This window comes from Eretmochelys imbricata, chromosome 5 (assembly GCF_965152235.1).
Source record: "Eretmochelys imbricata isolate rEreImb1 chromosome 5, rEreImb1.hap1, whole genome shotgun sequence".
Classification (NCBI taxonomy): Eukaryota; Metazoa; Chordata; order Testudines; family Cheloniidae; genus Eretmochelys; species Eretmochelys imbricata.
Window position 1 is genome coordinate 26,739,368 of NC_135576.1, and position 21,785 is coordinate 26,761,152.

Below are 21,785 nucleotides of genomic sequence, written 5' to 3' on the forward strand. Positions count from 1 at the left end.
CTAACTCAGTGGGCCCTGGAGACTGATTGGGATATATTAGCATTGCCACAGTATTATTAATAATAAATAAAAAGATAATGATTTAAATGAAGTGAGAGAGAAAGAAGGACTAATAGATCTTTGGGAAGCCATTCCAAGCATATTAGATAGCATGGTACAAGTCTAAAAAATTCAGGTTAAAAAACGTAAATACACAGCAAAGCCCAAATATTTTATGCAAATATTTAAAAAAAAACATAAATACTTATTCAGAAATTGTACTGTAAAACACCAAAGCACATCTTTAAGAAGGCTTGTTTATTACAAGTTGTAATCTATCTTTCTCCTGTTTAACTTAAATGTAGTGCTGATGCATCTTGTGTTGAAGTGCAGAAACATGCATTATTCTCTTCAAAGTATCTTGCCAGACACTACTCTGGTGGCTGCAGTGGTTTTATTAATATCAACATTTGTTATACTTGCACCCAGACTTCAATCAGGATTAGGGCCCCATTATACTGGGTATTGTGTAAATCTGTTTAAAAGACAGTCTCTTCCTGGAAAAGCTTACAGTCTACAGCTGTAGTCTTGCAAGCTGCTGCATGTGGGAAGTGCTCTGTACTGTATGGCGTTCCATTGACTTCAGTGGGACACCAGATGGGCACAGTGGTCCACCTGCATGGAGCAACTGGCAGGATAAAACCTCCAGATTTAAGTTGATGCAGCAGGAGGGTTGTAAGAAAGTCTCTAAATCCTGTATGTTTTCCTTAACTTTATAGAAGGCAGTGTCATTAAGGAATGGTTTAAATTTACCCACTCACCCTCAAGCAGTTCTAAATTATGCCATTGGAAATTGAACTTTAGTGCACCAGAACGGCACCTTGCAGAGGCACTGAGATCTTGATTTGAAAGATGTTAATGTAACTGGAGGATGCTTTACAAAATATCTCTTACCCTGAAAGATCCCAAGGTCTGGTGCGTAGAAGTTGCCATAAAATGTTAATTGCTCAATTTATTTAGGACTCTGGGACTGTTTCTGAAGTAAGCGCCAGATTAAACCAAATGCAGTGCTTACTTCCTTACATTTGAATGAAACCATATGTTTTGACAGAATGTCTTTCCATTACTTAACAATGTGCAGAAACATTTGCTCTAATTTGAATGATTAAAATCTAATATTTTCGTGTTTTGGAAAAAACAGCTCCACAATTTGCAACTTGTAACTGCAGATTCACAATTTATGAAGGTGAAGTCAGAAATTACTGCTTTTTCGTATGTAAACTTCATAATAATTAGTACAAATTATTTGCAGCAGATAACTGTGAGATTTTGCAGTTTTCACTAATGTATATGTATAGCTTTCAAATTTGTGTGTGTTAATGGTCACTGGTGAATCATAAACTTTAAAATTAACATGAAAGAGAAGGAGGGAAAAAATGCCAACGGGTAAATAAATGTGACAGAGACTGCCAAAAAGAATGTGTTTAAGTAAAATACTAAACCGTCTTGACTTATTTCCCTTCTTCCTCCTTCATGCCCTATAATGGGTAGGCAACCTATGGCATGCGTACCAAAGGCAGCACGCAAGCTGATTTTCAGTGACACTCACACTGCCTGGGTCCTGGCCACCGGTTGGGGGGGCTCTGCATTTTAATTTAATTTTAAATGAAGCTTCTTAAAAATTTTTAAAATCTTATTTACTTTACATACAACAATAGTTTAGTTATATATTATAGACTTATAGAAAGAGACCTTCTAAAAGTGTTAAAATGTATTACTGGCACGCGAAACCTTAAATTAGAGTGAATAAATGAAGACTCGGCATACCACGTCTGAAAGGTTGCCGACCCCTGCCCTATAAGTTAACAGGATTCTCACTCTCTTCTGTTCGTATTTTCATTGTTTGTGTATTTCATGAGCTGCTTCCCTCTCCACTCAGTGTTGGAACGCAATATAAATAAAAATAGGATGTTCTCCTGGAAGGTGCTGAGCTTCTCATATGAGGTTCTAAGCACCATTCAGGCCTGTTTAAGGCAATGGAAGTTGAGTGCATTTAGCAGCTCTTCTCATTGTAGGACTGGGCCCAACATATTCTCGGTGAAAGAGCTTTGCTGACTTGTAGTCAGGGCAGTGGAGAAAGATGGGACAAAATCTTACTTAATTTTTAAATAAACAAAACAACTCCCACCCTCCCCAGCAATTTACTTTCTAGCATCCTGATAACCCAGTTTGGTTTTTTAGAGATTTTTTGTTTCAAATTTGTATATTTAAAAATTGTAGTAAAATAATCTGAGTATGCTTCAGATAAGTAAACTGGGCTCATAAAAGCCAACAGCCTCTGTTTGCCAGAAGCTGAGAATGGGCGACACGGGGTGGATGGATCAATTGATGATTACCTGTTCTGTTCATTCCCTCTGGGGCACCTGGCATTGGCCACTGTCAGAGGACAGGATACTGGGCTAGATCGACCTTTGGTCTGACCCAGTATGGCTGTTCTTATGTTCCTTGTACAATATTTGTGATAAAACATTTGTTCTTTTAGTTTTAGCTGAGTGTACCATGATTACCTCATAAACAGGATGCACTCTCAACTTATTTAAATATTTCATTGTGTTGCAAAATACAAACCTTACTCCACACACACACACACACACACCCCCTTGTCTTGGGAAAATCAAACAAATGAAACAATTAGTAGATCACAGTGCCAACCAGTAGGATATACTGTGTACAATCACAGAAGTATTATTAGTAAAACAAACATTACTGTTCCTTTTTTGGAGAAATGTGTGTTTCTCTTTGTGGAATTCATGTAAGTTTTAAACACTTATCTAGCAGGAAATCATATTAATTTGTCTTGGCCATCTGATAAATCAATTGAAAGCTGTAATTTTTTGGTCATGATTAAGATCTTTTATTTAACCACAGACACTGTAGTTTAATGTAGATATCTGTTTATTATTACTCAGACTACAGTGTCTTTTAGACTTATTAAAATGGGGTGTCAGTTTTGTGTGTGGGCTATGAAGACTTACAAAGATTGTGAGAAATGGCATTTGAATAATGGTTGAAGTAATTTTGTGGCAGCTGCACTATAGTTCTCTATATGTCCTCTGAAAACTTGCCCATGGCTGTTGCTTGCTGAAAATAGTTAAAAGCATATTTCTAGTTTACATGACGCTATTCAGGTTTTTTGTAAGTGCTATGTTTGCATGGGCAAATTTAGAGAGACCTACAGACTGAAACAGTGGTGTTATAGTAATGTTAATATTTTGTCAGGCATAAGGTTTTAACAAGATTTCCGTATGAGAGAAACTTATCATAGTTCAGTCAGTTCTTTTTTGAAGGAAAAAACCAAATCCCACAACCCTTTGACAGTAGCTGGGCAAGTCTATTTGGAAGCAATCAATATTTTTAATGAGAGAGGCAAGAGAGTGTTTTCCAGCTTAGACTAAGAAATATGTTTTTCGCAGGTATTTAGAAAGGGGAAATATCTTAAATGTTGACACACAAAAAGGCTAGCAAAGCAAGTTATTTTAGTGGCATGGGTTAGTTACTAGTTTATGAAAAAAAGCATAGGGACATTGCTTTTGTATGCTTGAACATTTTCCACATGTAATATAAAAACCAAAAGGAGGTACTGTCCAGCAACTTTTCTTTTATTAGTGATATTTATCATTGTTTGTTGGCCAAAAAGGACTGTTGTCTGAGATATAAAGTTTGACAGTACAGCCAGAGGTTCAGAGGAGACTTAATTTTTAAAACTGTTAGGAGAATATTTTGCAATACTATTGAGAACCCATGTTCCCAAAATAGGATTTTTGAAGTTTCTCTTGATTGATTCATTTTAAATAGTTTGAAACTATTTGGTATAGTTAATTCTGTCTGTGAGAACTCAGTAGATGGATGAGAAAACAAAGGCAAAAGGCATTCTTGTCAGTGTGTCCTAGATCACAGCCTTTTGTAACACTGGCCATCCAGTCGACTTGCCCTCTTTGTCTGCAACTCCATTTAATCAAGTGTTTCAGGTATTTTAGCCCAATTGTCTTCCCTGAGACCTTTAGATAAAATAATTGAATTTATGTGAATCAGCTTCTTACATCACTTTCAATGGAGAAAAGGGCCAGAGGTCTTTCACTTCCTGTTTGGTTATACCAGCCTGTGAATTGTTACAGTTAGTCTCTGTTGTTTTAAAAAAATGATTAACCGCCTCTCCCCTCAAAATTGAGAATTCATCAGATCAAGCTTTTCACATATGGTTCTTAAATTTTTTAGCATTGAAATAAATCTTTGTGAAAGAGCTTCATAATATGGCAGTAGGGTTCCTCACCACCGGGCAATATAAAGATGCAATTATTGAAATTAAGGATGATAAAAGATATGTTACATCATCGATTCTTTTGCTCATGCAGGATTGTTTCCCACATTATATTTTCTCACTGCTGCTTGAAAAAGCTGTAGATTAAAGAAATATCTGTATTCAGTACTATTCAGAAATGCTACTATAATATGGCAGTATGGAAATCCACTACTGGAATGTCTATATAAAATGTATAAACTACTGTTACTGGGTATAGGAGGACACATGACTGTGATTTTGGCAAAGAAATTAGAAAAATGGAAACAATGAAAAAATACATAGACATTTAGTACAGTTGAAAAAATGATCTATACACAGTGGATAAAGAAATATCACAATGTTCATAACCAATGATCACAGAAGTAGGAAAAATTGTACAAAGGAATCTTAAACGTGCTAATAATGCTTGAAAACATGTTTGAAAGGGAAAATAAGATTGCAGAGATGGGTGAAATAATCATGGATAAACTCTAAGACCTAAAGTTTCATGAATCTTGTTTGGCATTGGTGAGACCACTTCTGGAATAATGTGTCTGCTTCCACCATTTAAAAAGGATGTTGAAAAATTGAAGAGTTCAGAAAAGGGCTAGAAGAATAATTCAAGATGTGGTAAGCGCACATTACAGAGACTTAAGGAGTTTAGTATATTTAGGTTACTGAAGGGAAGCAAACTATGGACCGCGCCACATCCGGCCCACAGGACCCTTCTACCCGGCCCCTGAGCTCCAGGCGCAGAGGCTAGCCCTTGGCCCCTCTCCTGCCGTTCCCCCTCCCCCGCAGCCTCAGCTCACTGCACCACCAGCGCAATCCTCTGGGCGGCGGGGCTGTGAGCTCTTACCAGGCAGCGCAGCTGCAGAGCTGCGCCCTGACCCGGTGCTCTGTGCTGCGCGGTGGCGTGGCTGGCTCCAGCCAGGCGGCACGGCTGCCTGTCCTGGTGCTCTGGGCAGCGTGGCTGTAGCGCCGCCAGCCACCGGTGCTCCAGGCAGTGCGGTCAGGGGGCAGGAAGCAGGGGTTGGATAGAGGACAGGGGAGTTTGGGGTGGTGGTCAGAGGGTGGGGGTGTGGATGGGGTCAGGGCAGTCAGAGGGCAGGGAACAGGGGGGGCAGTCAGGAAGGAGAGGGGGGCCATCAGGGACAGGAGTTCCATGGGTGGTCAAGGAGAAGGGGTGGTTGGATGGGACAGGGGTCCCGGGGGGGGGTAATCAGGAATGAGAGGAGGGGTTGGATGGGGTGGCAGGGGGGCAGCCAGGGGCAGGAGGTCTGGGGGCGGTCAGGGGACAGGAAGGGTTGGATGGGACAGGGGTCCCGGGGCAGGCCGTCAGGGGGTAAGAAGCAGTGGAGGTCAGATAGAGGGTGAGGGCCGGGCCACGCCTGGCTGTTTGGGGCGGCACAGCGTCCCCTAACCAGCCCTCCATACAATTTTGGAAATCTGATGTGGCTGTCAGGCCAAAAAGTTTGCCCACCCCTGGTCTGTAACAACTTACCTAGGAAGAAGATACCACATGGCTCTTTAATCTAACAGACATAACCATGTCCAGTATTGGGAGTTGGAGTTAGAGGTAGAAAATACAATTAAATATCTTTCCCAGAGTTTGCAGAGATTGAGGCATGGATGAGAGCAAGATTAATATGTCTTCATCCAAATAAAACATAGGTGATACTGGTACGTTTGAAAAAGAAATTGGAAGATATGGCAAAACTATTGTCCCCCTCTGACTGAGGATATATCTTGGCTTTGTGTCAGTTGTGATCACAGTTCTGATTACATTGCCAAGTCTCTCTGGATGTGATCACCATTCATTGTGAACTGTGACAGCTTTTTTCAGGTACCACATTTCCTTTCTTTGCCCCCATAATTTATATCTTTGTCACCGCAGAATGAGAACATCTTGTATCTATTCAAAAGCTACAAATACTTCAGAATACAGCAGCACATTTATTAAATGAAACACATTTAATATAAATATTTTAAAAAGTAGCAATTTTCAACAAACCTGCCCAGCCTAAAGGTTTTAGGATCCCACATAAAATAAGGCTGCACCCTGAAAATGATATAAAATCTACAATGGGGTTCTGCATTTCTCTTTCAAAACTAATTTGCTCAGTTTCTCAGTAAAAACATTGTTTTTCTAACTGCAAAGTCACCCTCAATATATTACTCTACTGAAGAAAATAACCCTGAATTGTAATACTAAATCAAGTACTCTAAAAGTGATTGAAGGTTGAACAAAAAGTTTTTGCAGACACTGGGAACAGTTGATGCAGTTTTCAAGGAAAATAACTCTTTGGCCTCTGGCCTCCTAACATATTTAACTATAGCCTAATCTTGTTTACTAATCATTGGCAAAACTTTTTTTTTTTTACACTAACATTACTGCTTGCATTTACAGCTAAAATTCCAGTTCTCTCCCTCTCTCTCAATCAGTTTCTGAACATTGTGCATTAACTCTTGTTTTATGCCTTTCCTTTAAGCGAACAAATCAGTGGCCAATTAGTGAATGGGGGTGAATTTAGATCATAAGAACGGCCATACTGGGTCAGACCAAAGGTCCATCTAGCCCAGTATCCTGTTTTCTGGACAATGTCAATGCCAAGTGGCCCAGAGGCAATGAACAGAACAGGTAATCATCAAGTGATCCATCCCCTCTCACCCATACCCAGCTTCTGGCAAACACAGGCTAGGGACACCATACTGGCTAATAACCATTGATGGACCTATCCTCCATGAATTTATCTAGTTCTTTTTTGAACCCTGTTATAGTCTTGGCCTTCACAACATCCTCTGGAAAGTAATTCCACAGGTTGACTGTGAGTTGTGTGAAAAAATACTTCCTTTTGTTTGTTGTAAACCTGCTGCTTATTAATTTCATTTGGTGACCCCTAGTTCTTGTGTTATGAGGAGTAAATAACACTTCCTTATTTACTTTCTCCACACCAGTCATGATTTTATAGACCTCTATCATATCCCCCCTTAGTCACCTCTTTTCCAAGCTGAAAAGTCCCAGACTTATTAATCTCTCCTCATACGGCAGCTGTTCCATACCCCTAATCATTTTGGTTGCCCTTTTCTGACCATTTTCCAATTCCAATATATCTTTCTTGAGATGGGGCAACCACATGTATGCAGTATTCAAGATGTGGGTGTACCATGGATTTATATAGAGGCAATATAATATTTTCTGTCTTATTATCCTTTCTTAATGATTCTCTAATCTCCTTGAGCATTTCAAAGTCACTATCACCATCCTGATCAGGTGGTCTGTAATATATCCCTACTGCAATATTCTTATTATTCAAGCATGGAATTACTATCCATAGTGATTCTATGGTACAGTTTGGTTCATTTAAGATTTTACTTCATTTGATTCTATGCTTTTTTTCCACATATAGTGCCACCCCCCCATCAGCACAACTTGTTCTGTCCTTCCAATATATTTTGTACCCTGGTATTACTGTGTCCCATTGATTATCTTCATTCCACCAAGTTTCTGTGATATCTATTATATCAATATTCTCATTTAATACGAGGCACTCTCGTTCGCCCATCTTATTATTTAGCCTTCTAGCATTGGTATATAAGCACTTGAAAAACTTGTCACTTTTTAGTTGTCTGCCATTACATGATGTAATTGAATGGGACTTTTTTTCTTTTGACTGCTTCTCATCAGATCCTACCTGCATTTTATCATCTTACATCCTCTCCTCCCTATTGGGACATAGGGAATCTCCACTTATAGATCCTCCCTTAAGATATGTCCAAACCATGTGCTCCTTCGCACCTGTTGGCTTTCCCCCAGCCCTTAGTTTTAAAAAGTATCACCAAATTGCTTCATAAACACACACCTATACACTCAGTTACCTAAGCCTAAATCTACCCATCATTGTGGAGTGCCATTTGTGTTATATAGACAGTTCATGTCATGTCAAGTCCCCAAATATTTGACAATAGTGACAGCTTTAGCACATTTCAGCAAAATCTACAGTAACACATTCTTTCCTTCTGAAAGTATTTAATATTAGTCCTAGCAAAAGAATTCTGGGGTCCACGGAGGATGTCTTTATGACTTCCACATGACATTTTAAAGGTTTCATACCATATATCATGATCAGAATGAATGAACTATTCATAGAATACAAGGTAAACCTTGCTCTAATTTATGAACAGATTAGGTGTAAATAAATCAATGGATAAGGCCATAAAATGCTATGATAGTTTACTGAACGCCAACAGTGTTTTCAGCACTGTAGAAAACAGAGAGTAAGACACAGATCCCTACCCGAGGGAGGTTACAATTTAAAAAAGCCATGATAATTCAAGCATGTAATGCACCAGATAACTAGAGGCTACATTTAATGAGACAAGCTTTGTGTGTTCTGTAGCACACCAAAACACACTTGTTCAGCAAATTAGAGTCAATTGGCCTTGTGGTTGACATGTGCATTAAGGAATAATCGGCAAGGAGACAGGGAGCATAGCTGGTACATAAGCAAAGGAGGAAGTTCCAATGAGGTATCAAAAATGAGAGATGGGATAACAGGGCGAAGTGAGAGCAGCAACATAGGCAAGAGCACACTTTTGCAGAGTTTTAAGATGATAATGAAATTAAAAAGTAAGAGGAAGCCAGAGAGGATTCAAAAAGGGAAGCAACATGATCAGAGCAGCAAGTAAGGAATATATTCTGTGCACAAAGTTTGGATGGATTGAAGGGGAACAACATTGGAAGTACTGAAGTCGGAGAGGAGGAGATGATGGTTGGAGTATAATGAAGACAGGAGATGACCAGGCATTGAAAAAGCTGTTTCCCACAAATAAGTTGTCTCTATCCAGAAGCAAGGGAACAGGGATTCACATTGCAAAAAACCACTATCCCAACTAAAACACATTTGTCAATCCTAGAAGGAAGGAGCTAGACATGGTGATGCATATAAAGTTATGTTATACTTCAGAAATTCAAGGCACCTTCAGATTAACACAATGATACAAAAAATAAATGAGACTTTTGAACTTTTGACCATATTTCAAGGATACGTTTCAGTTAGTTGATGATTTTCCAAGTTTCTAATGCTTTTTTTAACACAACAGATTTGTTCTAGCCAAGGTTTTTTCCCCTTTTTCTTTTTGTGCCTAACATTTTGAAGCTATTTTAAAAACAGAGACATTAAATTTGAGGTGAATGGTGTAGAAAGTGGGGCCTGTAAGACACTGAGGAAGTTTTTTACTGTGCTAATCTCTTATTGAATTATAGAACTGCCGCAAGAAGAGATTACTTATTAATATTTTGCAATATTCTGCTATATTCCAGCTGCAAACACACAACCATACACAGTTATTCCCCTACCTACATGTCTGACCTCTCCCCTATATACCCTTTCACCCCCCTATGTTCCACGCAAGCTGACTTTTCCCTTTATTGTTCACTAATTTCCAACTTTATGTTCTCTTTGAGTATGTCTACGCAATAAGATAAGTCCAGGCTTGAGCCTGGGCTCAACCCTAACCCCCTTCCATCCATACATCAATAGTGCTAATCAAGGGCTCAAACCTAGGGTCCCAGGACCCCGCAGGGCTGGAGGATCCAAGCCCATGTTAAGCTGGGACCTGGGGTCTGCACCCTATTGTTTTCCTGGACCCCAGCTTGACTCAGGTCCAGAAAGTTCTCTGGATATATCCCAGAGTTCCCAGCGGTGGAGGAGCAGTGCTGCAGGAAGCCAGCGCAGCAGCTGGAAGCACCATTACTGCCTAGCCAAGCATGCTCCCTGTTTCTGCTCCTCTCGTGGTGGCAGCGGCTCCTGCTCCAACTCCTCCTTGCTGCATGGAGCTTGCCCAGAGCCGGGACCAAAAGCTGACAGGCAGGAGGCAGCTCCTAGCTGTCAGGATGTTGGGGGGTCCTTACCCCTCTACCACAGCCATGCTGAGCCAGGAGCTCTGCTGTTCCCCTTCCTTGAAGGGCAGCTGCTTGGTCCCTGCTCCACTCTCTGTCCCTTGCTCCTGAACCCCCGTGCCCTCCCTGGGGCTGCATGTGCTATGATTAGGATCCTACCAAATTCACGGCCATGAAAAACGTGTCACGGACCATGAAATCTGGCCTCCCACTGTGAAATCTTTTGCGTGCTTTTATGCTGTACCATACAGATTTCATGGGAGATTTAGTATTACAATTCAGGGTTATTTTCTTCAGTAGAGTAATATATTGAGGGTGACTTTGCAGTTAGAAAAACAATCTTTTTACTGAAATTGAGCAAATTAGTTTTGAAAGAGAAATGCAGAACCCCATTGTAGATTTTATATCATTTTCAGGGTGCAGCCTTATTTTATGTGGGATCCTAAAACCTTTAGGCTGGGCAGGTTTGTTGAAAATTGCTACTTTTTTAAATATTCAAACTTAAGATACCATATATGCTAACTTTTTCCCCCTTCCCATTTTCAACGATATGTTAGCTTGTAAAGGGAAAAACTTGTAAGTATCCCCAGGCACATAGGCTTTCTGGTTTAACTTCTGTGATTAAATACAAATAAATGTGTCTAAATCTGGGAGCCCTCGGCTAAATATCAAGGGTTGCTCTTCCAGTGCTGAAAGATTCAGTTTAATTGACCAATTAAATTGGCAGTAGTATAAATGTTTTACTCAGAAGAATCTAGATCCTACATTCATTTAGTGGAAATTTTGAGGGTGCAAGATCTAGGTTAGGCCAGATTCTTTTAAATGGTGTGACGGGGCAAGGCCAGATGGCTATAGAAAAGTAGTGGGAGATAGATATATTAGCTCCAGGCTAAACAAATCCCTGGTACCAGGATAAGTTAAATGGCAGCTGCTCCAGGTCAATTAAGACACCTGGGGCCAATTAAGAACTTTCCAGAAGGCAGGGAGAATGCTAGGTTGATTGAGACACCTGAAGCCAATCAGGGACTGGCTGCTGAAACTAGTTGAAAGCCTCTCATTCAGGTCGGGGTGGATGTCAGGAGCTGTGGGAAGAAGTTGTGCTGTTGGAGAGACTGAGCAATGCACACCATATCAGGCACAAGGAAGGAGGCCCTGAGATAAGGGTGAAGTGGAGCCTGAGGAAGTGGGGGCTGCTGTGGGGAAGTAGCCCAGGGAATTGTACGTGTCATGTTTCTAAAAGGTCAGCTACCATAGCTGATACTATTAGGGTCCCTGGGCTGGAGCCCGGAGTAGAGGGCGGGTCCGGGCTCCCTCCTTTGGCCCCCACCCCCCAATTAATCACTGAGACTGGGAGACAACAGAGACTGTGCAAGGGAGGATAGCTTCTCCTCACCTCCCTCACTGGCTTATGATGAAAATGGCTCAGTAGACTGTGACCCTTGTCTCTAGAGAGAGAAGGGTTACATGGAGGGTCACAGTGAGCCTCTGAGGTTAGCGAAATCCACCAGGAAATGCAGGACCCACGGAGAGAAAGACAGAGCTTTGTCACAATGGTTAAATTCCATATCAGTTTGGTGTGATGGTCATTTGGTTATGGTTAATTTATTTGTAAGTATCCATGGTATTTTGCAAACACAAAATAAAGCATTTTAAATTACGTGGTAATATTTAATAAATATTGAAGGATATTCATTTCCCAGAATAATTCACAGCGCATCTCAAATATATTATCACACATTCTGAAAACAACCTTTTTGTAGCTGATGTCATAAAATATGTGTTTGGGTGTTTAAGAATTGCACCAACAAAAACTTGTAGTTCTCATTTAAAATCTGCTCAATGTGTAGTGTCCAGAATAAGTATATTAATTTAGAAGTGACAATTTTAAATGTGCTTCCTAAGTGCATTGATTAAACTTAGGTTACACTATTCAGTTTCCAAGTAGTATAAGAAAAATTTACATCATTTCCCAAGCTTTCTTTATGTGTACGTCTAAGATGTACGTGCATTTCCGTCACATTTTAGGCAATATTTAGGACTCAATCCTGCAAAAAGCTGAGCAAATGAGCAACTTTACCTGTGTGAATATCTGGGCCCTTAATTTGTAAATATAGTATATTACACACGGAAAACTACGTTAAAAGAAATTATTATTAGTTTGCAAAGTCAAACTCTCTAAAAGTTTGGAAATGTCAGAATCAAGGTTGCCTGTGGAACCTAATTTATCCTACTTGTGCGTATGCATTATGATTCAGTCTTTAATTGCATAAAATCATGTTATTTTTTTTCCCACAGAACCACTGTCTCATTCAGTGCACAGGATGGATGGTGCTAATTTAATGAACAGTTCTTCAGTTTTTCAATGTGTGGCCCTAGGCCTTATTTACTCCATGCTGTTTAAACCTGGAAGACAGAATTATTGAATTTCCTCATAGGCTTTTCTATGTTGCTCATCATTAAAGTGTTGTGTGCTTCGCAAACATTAATTGTCTTCTCCCCAGCCCTGTGAGGTGATAGGGGTGTTACTATCCCCATTTTACAGATGGGGAGCTGAGGCACGGAGACCATTCTATCCCATTTTACAGATGGGGAGCTGAGGCACGGAGACCATTCTATAGACAACCTTAATTGTTACATTTCCTAACTTTTGAGTGCTTGTCTTTAAAACTTTAGTAATGTTTTTAATGTAGTTTGTTGTGTGTAATAACCTAGCTTTTTAAAAGCAAAGTGATCAAACAGAAATTGCATCATGTGGCATTGTATTGTCACCCACATGGGTCCTCAGGAGGGTTGGAAACTTAGGTCCACTGCACAGACCTCTGCCAGTTGAGCTAACAGAGTAACTGATAGCAATAGTAGATCGTCATCCTGTATGTGAACTAGCGCTAGAAGGGGATGAGACACACACTTTGCCAGTCGGTTCCACGATAATTGCTGACAGCAGAGAAATTGAGACACTGAGGAATATTGGGTTCTGCTATAGGCTGCAGAGGGGAGTGTGCTCTAGTGGGTAGAGACCCTTCTGCCCTGTCCCCTCCAATCTGTCTGTTCCAGGCCTGTCTCTTAGATTCATAGATTCATAGATATTTAGGTCAGAAGGGACCATTATGATCATCTAGTCTGACCTCCTGCACAACGCAGGCCACATAATTTCACCCACCACTCCTACAAAAAAAACCTCACGCCTATATCTGTGCTATTGAAGTCCTCAAATCATAGTTTAAAGACTTCAAGGAGCAGAGAATCCTCCAGCAAGTGACCCGTGCCCCATGCTACAGAGGAAGGCGAAAAACCTCCAGGGCCTCTTCCAATCTGCCCTGGAGGAAAATTCCTTCCCGACCCCAAATATGTCGATCAGCTAAACCCTGAGCATATGGGCAAGATTCATCAGCCAGATACTACAGAAAATTCTTCCCTGGGTAACTTGGATCTCACCCCATCTAATAGCCCATCACAGGCCATTGGGCCTATTTACCATGAATATTTAATTACCAAAACCATGTTATCCCATCATACCATCTCCTCCATAAACTTATTGAGTTTAATCTTAAAGCCAGATAGATCTTTTGCCCCCACTTCTTCCCTCGGAAGGCTATTCTAAAACTTCACTCCTCTGATGGTTAAAAACCTTCGTCTAATTTCTAGTCTAAATTTCCTAGTGGCCAGTTTATATCCATTTGTTCTTGTGTCCACATTGGTACTGAGCTTAAATAATTCCTCTCCCTCTCCAGTATTTATCCCTCTGATATATTTATAGAGAGCAATCATATCTCCCCTCAACCTTCTTTTAGTTAGGCTAAACAAGCCAAGCTCCCTGAGTCTCCTTTCATAAGACAAGTTTTCCATTCCTCGGATCATCCTAGTAGCCCTTCTCTGTACCTGTTCCAGTTTGAATTCATCCTTCTTAAACATGGGAGACCAGAACTGCACACGGTATTCCAGGTGAGGTCTCACCAGTGCCTTGTATAACGGTACTAAAACCTCTTTATCCCTACTGGAAATACCTCTCCTGATGCATCCCAAGATTGCATTAGCTTTTTTCACAGCCATATCACATTGGCAGCTCATTGTCATCCTATGATCAACCAATACTCCAAGGTCCTTTTCCTCCTCCGTTACTTCTAATTGATGCGTCCCCAGCTTATAACTAAAATTCTTGTTATTAATCCCTAAATGCATGACCTTACACTTCTCACTATTAAATTTCATCCTATTACTATTACTCCAGTTTACAAAGTCATCCAGATCCTCCTTTAGGGTATTCCTGTCCTTCTCTAAATTGGCAGTACCTCCCAGCTTTGTATCATCCGCAAACTTTATTAGCACACTCCCACTTTTTGTGCCAAGGTCAGTAATAAAAAGATTAAATAAGATTGGTCCCAAAACCGATCCTTGAGGAACTCCACTGGTAACCTCCCTCCAGCCTGACAGTTCACCTTTCAGTAGGACCCGTTGTAGTCTCCCCTTTAACCAATTCCTTATGCACCTTTCAATTTTCCTATTGATCCCCATCTTATCCAATTTAACTAATAATTCCCCATGTGGCACGGTATCAAATGCCTTACTAAAATCTAGGTAAATTAGATCCACTGCGTTTCCTTTGTCTAAAAAATCTGTTACTTTCTCAAAAAAGGAGATCAGGTTGGTTTGGCATGATCTACCTTTTGTAAAACCATGTTGTATTTTGTCCCATTTACCATTGACTTCAATGTCCTTAACTACCTTCTCCTTCAAAATTTTTTCCAAGACCTTGCATACTACAGATGTCAAACTAACAGGCCTATAATTACCCAGATCACTTTTTTTCCCTTTCTTAAAAATAGGAACTATGTTAACAATTCTCCAATCATACGGTACAACCCCTGAGTTTACAGATTCATTAAAAATTCTTGCTAATGGGCTTGCAATTTCTTGTGCCAATTCCTTTAATGTTCTTGGATGAAGATTATCTGGGCCCCCCGATTTAGTCCCATTAAGCTGTTTGAATTTCGTTTCTACCTCAAATATGGTAATGTCTACCTCTGTATCCTCATTCCCATTTGTCATGCTACTATTATCCCTAAGATCCTCTTTAGTCTTATTAAAGACTGAGGCAAAGTATTTGTTTAGATATTGGGCCATGCCTAGATTATCCTTGACCTCCACTCCATCCCCAGTGTTTAGCGGTCCCACTTCTTCTTTCTTTGTTTTCTTCTTATTTATATGACTATAGAACCTTTTACTATTGGTTTTAATTCCCTTTGCATGGTCCAACTCTACTTGACTTTTAGCCTGTCTCACTTTATCCCTACATGTTCTGACCTCAATAAGGTAGCTTTCCTTGCTGATCCCTCCCTTCTTCCACTCCCTATATGCTTTCTCCTTTTTCTTAATCACCTCTCTGAGATGCTTGCTCATCCAGCTTGGTCTACAACTCCTGCCTATGAATTTTTTCCCCTTACTTGGGATGCAGGCTTCCGATAGCTTCTGCAGCTTTGATTTAAAATAATCCCAGGCCTCCTCTACCTTTAGATCCATAAATTCTTCAGTCCAATCCACTTCCCTAACTAATTTCCTTAATTTTTGAAAGTCAGCCCTTTTGAAGTCAAAAACCCTAGCTTCAGATTTATTTTTATTAATCCTTCCGTTCAGTTTGAACTGAATTAGCTCATGATCACTTGAGCCAAGATTATCCCCTACGACCATGTCTTCTATGAGGTCCTCACTACTCACCAAAACCAAATCTAAAATGGCATCCCCTCTAGTCGGTTCATCAACTACTTGATGAAGGAATCCATCAGCTATCGCATCTAGGAAAATCTGAGCCCTATTATTATTACTAGCACTCGTCCTCCAGTCTATATCTGGGAAGTTAAAGTCTCCCATGATCACACAGTTTCCATTAGTATTTACTTTATTTTCTTCCTCAACCCTGGCTCCTTTTCTCAGTCCCAATTTCCTTCCAGTCCCAGTCTCTATTCCTGAGGCTTTTCATCCAGTCTCCTGCCCAGCCAGCCCTTGTTTCCCCTTCCTGTCGAACTGCTTCTGTCCAGCGTCTTGTCCAGCGAGTCCCAGTTCCTTACTACCGGGTCTTTGTCCAGTGTCTCTCTTTCTTCTCCAACTAGCTCCTAGCTGCTGTCTCCAGGCTCCTCATCCAATCTCAGTATTTTCTCTCTCCCTGTCTCCGTCCTCCACAAATACCTCCTGGTTCTTTGTCCCAGTCTCCTTGTCCAGCTGGTCCCATTTCTGTTCACCTACTCCTCGCCCCAGTCTCCTTGTCCAACTGGTCCCAGTCTTTCCCTTCTTCCCTCCAGCTCCTCATCCACCTCAATGTTTCATCCCCCTAGCCTGTTGGATCTCAGTCTCCACCTTACAAACAGCTCCCAGTCTCATTGCCCAATCAGTCCCAATGTCCTTTCCCTCCAACTCCCAGTCACAGTTTCTCTCTCTACCTCCAATCCCAGTCTAACTAGATTCCTTTTCCCTCATCCTGGTCTTTTGTCCCCACTATATTCAAATCAGACAGCTTTCTCCTCCACGCTAACTGGGTGCCATCAAGGAGTAAAGGGATCATTGAGAGCACAGGAGAGAACCTGCTGTCAGGTCCAGTATCTTGCCCCATCCTGACTCAGATCAGCCAGGAGTTGCAATTACAGGAATCTGAGCTCCCACCGTCATGGGTTGGATCATGGTCTCTCACTGTGTGGAATCTTAGATTTTAACTGTTAAAATTGAAGTCTCTACTGAGCATATGCAAAAGTGTAGTTTTTTAAGGGCTTATAACTTGGCCACATTTGAGTGGATTTTCACAAGGATAGCAAAAGGTATAGTAGACCTGACACATAGGCTACCCTCCATCAAATTTCAAGCACCTGCTCCAATGTATAGGCACACTAAAGTATTTCAGAGAAAAGGTTTCAAGAATCTTTTATCATGTTCAAAACACTGTTTCTCACTAGCCTTGTTGTTGGAGACAACTAGACTATTTTGGCTGGAATTTTTTTTAAAAAAATTCAGCCTGAGGCAGACGTCCAACATGAAGAATTTTAACCCAAATGGTTAAAGTTTGGCAGAATTGTAAGCAAGTGAAAACAGGTCTTATAGTAGGAAGTGGCAGACAACCTTAATTCTAGCTGCCTACGATTAAATTTATCTATGAAATCTTCCATACTGAAGGATTTAAAAACATGCACATGTAAGAATTACTTTTGTCATCTTACATGAACTGTATTCAAGCTCTTTTCTACGTGAACACTTAGTTTATGACCAGTTTGGGTGTGAATCTACCCCACACTAGCCTGGTTCACACTATCTGGTCATGTAGACCCTGCTCACACCCACCAACAGTTTCTTTGTGCACTTTGATTTAGACCAGGGGTTCTCACAACAAATGTTCTGGTGGCCTCAGAGTGCGGATATCAGCTCTTGCTGGTGGCCGCTCTAACAATTTTTCCTAAAATACTTAATTAACTTTAGGAAAAACAAATGAATATGCACATATACATGTCCAAATCATTGTAATTTATTTATGTAGGATTTTTTTTGGAGAATCAATAATAAAAATAATGTACAGTTGTCTCTATTCTTTACTGGACCTAAACAGAATAGAAACACAAATAAGGTGCTTTGCACGTTCTTGTCTTTTTTCTTATTGTTTCTGTTGCTTATTTTTAGACTTGCTAGCTACTAAGTCTGCTGTGAAAAGTGATATTTATTAACAAACATACAGGTATCACTTTTCACTGAAGACATATTGAGCCCTGGATGGGGAGGTGGGTATGGAGGCAGCAGGAGCCGGGGCAATGGGGCACTAGGGGAGGCAGTGGAGGCCAGAGGTGATGGGAGGGGTGGTGAGCTCGGGGAATGGTGCCCAAAGCCTCGTGGCTGGAGCCTTCCACCTGCCACCCCAGGGCTGAAGCCCGACCCCCACTGCCTCTGGGAAAGTGGGGAACTCACCTGCTGCCTGCTCTTCCAGCATTTGTGCGTCCAGAGAGGGGCCTCTGCTTTGCCCCGTCCCCCACCTCCCCACCAATAACCACCCAGAAGGCTGTGCCTGCAAGAAAAGTCCCTGGTGGCTACATGCGGCCATGGTTGCCGCATCTGAGAAACACTGATCTAGACCCATTTCAAAGCAGGTTAGATCAAAACACACTAAGGAACTGTTAGTGTATATCAGTGGATCCACATGGACAATTAATGCAGCATTCTAGTGGAGAGTAGATTTACATCCCAGTTTGCTGCAAACTATATGTTTGTGTAGACAAGCTCCAAGAATATCAGAAATGCAGCTTTGTCTGGGTAGCAAGTAATTTTTCTTTAACAGAGTATATCTGTACACAACATTTAAGGACAGAAAATAAAGAAGGATGCATTTTCTAAATGAAAGATCCGGGGAAGTTAATTAAGTGGAACGTAAATTTGTGAAAAGTGCTTTGGTATCTTTAATAGTTTGGACCTTTGTTTTAAGCAAGGAAGGGAGAACCTGGGTTTTGTGAAACCTGTACAACTTTTTGTAGTTTGAGGTTTCACAGAACGTTTTTTGAATTTCACAAAATATTTTTCCCTTTTTAATATAAGGACATTTCAAGACAAAAGCGGATTGTCTTGGTTAAATAAAAGTCTGTTCTATGCAAGCAAAAGATTCATGTATAAAAGTAATTCCTGCCCCTTTTTCTAGGACTGTCAGGGGAATATAGTTAAAAAACAAAAATATACAGCATTCCCAAACTTGAGTTTTGCAGGTGCAAAATGGAACTCAAACCTCAGAATATTTGAGTTTTATTCTAAATCTATAATCTATGAGCTTTGGCAGATTCTAAATTTGGCAAAAGAAATTCTCCCAGTCCTCCTTTAAGTCTTATCCAAAATATTTATAATGCATTTTGACATTTCTAAACTGTAAACCTGCTATAGGAGTGATGAGAACTGAGTGTCTTGTAATAAAAAATATTTTAATCACAGTCTTTTATTTCTGATCAATGTGAGTTACATGTGGGTATTGATTGTATGTAGATGTGTAATTGTTTTCCTGTACTATAAAATGAAATATAGTAAAAAGTTAAAATGTGCCTTTAAAACCATTATCATCATCGTCGTCATCTATAATGCAAAAGGAACATTTTTAAAAGATTATAGAAATGTGTACTTTTTTCCCCCTCCTTGACTCGAAAATGGTTTTCTAAAAAAAAAAAAGGCAGGAAATATAATAAAGAATGCTCTTAATGTTGTAAGGACATAAGTATATTCAGTCTGGAAGTAACAAAGTTTTTATATATGTTATTTTCTTGACAAACAGGTTCATACAAAGTTCCACTGCAGGCAGGCACATGCTCCTGGCACTGAAACTTCATGCTTGACGTTTTCCTATGATGGTACTGTCCTTGCTAGTCGAGGAGGTAGGTAAATAAAAAGCTCTTTGATGTATGTTGCTTAATGAAAGATGAGTTTAGGTTTCCGCCAATTATTAACTAATGTGGGAAAGAAATTCTGGCCATTTTAAATCATACCACCTAGAGGTAATTCTTCGTACTAGGAAAATAATACATTGAAATCAGAAGTTAGCTATTCTCTGGATTTTTTTTTTAAATCTGAAATACTTCACAAATCTTAATTTTCATTACCATACCTTACTCTAAAATTGTGTTTCATTAGCAGTTCTGAACATGGATGGGGGGAGCATGTCCAACTTCCTAAGGGAGTGCGGCAAGGCTTCTCACTCACTAGGTCACAACATCTCTTCTGCCCCTCTGTCATGAATAAATTTGAGTGACTGACTCTGTGAACTGTTGCGTAGGGATGCGGTGCCACTCAGATTTGGTCCAGCCTCTCTTCCATCAAAATGTAAGGGCATCTGGGCCAAATTTGAGTGAATGGGTTTGCAATCTGGCACACTGCATCACAGTCCCCACTAGCATTCATCAGTGCTGAAATTAAGGAGTACTGCCCTGAAAACGTTGTAGATGTTATGTGCTTTTAAACATTTCCTAGTCTATGCACAGCAGGATCAAAAGACTGGTTTATTTAAAGTAGAAGCTCCTTTATTGGAATCACTGTATTAATGGCTCCAGTTCCATATAGATTACATTGGAAAGTCCTGTTTTGTAAGGTGAAGGGAGGGCATGAATCAGAAAATGTTGAGAACACCTGCGGTACATTTATGGAAGGAAATTTATAAAAATAATTAAGGGAAATTGTAGAAGAAAATGATTTAATTTATTTTGCTATGTTTTTATTGTACAAATTCCAATTTTTTTTAATCCAAGCAATAATAATCCACCAAAATCAGAAATTTTAAATTTGAATAAAATAAACACACAAAATTAACTAATAAGAATTTTTCAAAATTAATACAAAGTGTTTAAAAGTATCAACTTTTTTCATTTGTTCTTTGTGGAAAAGCCTCCAACAGTATTCACTTCATATTGTTTACTGTTTATTCTCTCCCCAGTTCACTTGTCTATACACTGTAATTTTTTGTCATTGGATTGTATTTTATCTAATTTGTATTGTAAACACCATGAAAAGGGGAGCTTCTTATTTGCCTGTAAAGTGTTGTCAATCTCTGTGCTCCTGTATAAATAATGACACATTTATAAATGGTTCTCTGAGTCTCCTCTGTTGTTATAGGCTGAGTTTTTCAAAGCTGCCTATCATGCTCTAATTAGACTTTCTCTTTATGCCATTCATTTTCTTCATTTGTCCTTCCACGTGATACCTTCCTTCTGAGGATATTTTCTTAAGTTCCGTATTTGTGAATTTATTAAACTTGCTCAGTAGCCTTTTGCCGTTTTTTACTGTGGTGTTGTACTTCCTTCCCCCATGTTCTTCCCATCCTTATTTGTCCCCAGAATGTGTATCTGGATGATCAGGCATCCAGATGACTAGTCAGACTATGCCTAACTTACTTAATCATCAGTCTGTCACATTTCAGTCTAAATTGTATAAAAACTTGATTTATACTATTGCGGGATTTAAGCATAAGAAATGGCTCCTTAGTGCGTTTAAAAATATTACCTTAATATACAGTACTTGCCTGGTTAGATGATTTTTTTAAACTCTGTATATCTGCTATACTAAAATGAGAAGGATTCATGCTTTATTTTAAATTCTTTGTTTGGTTAATGTTTTAATATAAGTATTGCTTTGGATCTGTACCAATAAAAGCAGGTGTGGATCCAGCAGTCATAGATTAGCATGGGGATCAAAGAGAGGATCATTGTTTGGGTGAGTGGGGACTTTCACTGAAAGCCTGATTGCCTCCCCTGCATCTGATGTAGATTCTGAGTCAGAGATGAGGGAGATGAGGCACAGCTCAGCTGCAGGCACAGGGGAAAAGGAACAGCAGGAGAGTTGCTTATGGGAGTTCCTGGCTTTGTTCTTGTCAGTTATTAGCTAACAACCTGACAGAAATTTAAGAAAGTGATATTTACACACATTTCATTATTTTAAAAAAGCATGTTTGGCAACGTTTTCTTATCTTAACAATAAAGAGTGATTCAATAGTGTAGCTACTAATCATAAAAATAAAACTGAGTTTTATATGCTGGTATTATATAGAACTTACAATGAACTTCTCTTCTTGTTTAT

The 21,785-nt window shown here is 39.8% G+C and overlaps 1 protein-coding gene across 1 annotated transcript in view; it reads left to right on the forward strand.

Moving 5' to 3' along the window:
• The window catches only part of WDR70 (WD repeat domain 70), a 270,222-nt gene that overhangs the window by 183,974 nt on the left and 64,463 nt on the right, over positions 1-21,785 (forward strand). The window contains exon 11 of the mRNA XM_077816773.1: positions 19,495-19,594. Coding sequence (XP_077672899.1) covers positions 19,495-19,594 — 100 coding nt within the window. The remainder of the gene's footprint in view (positions 1-19,494; positions 19,595-21,785) is intronic.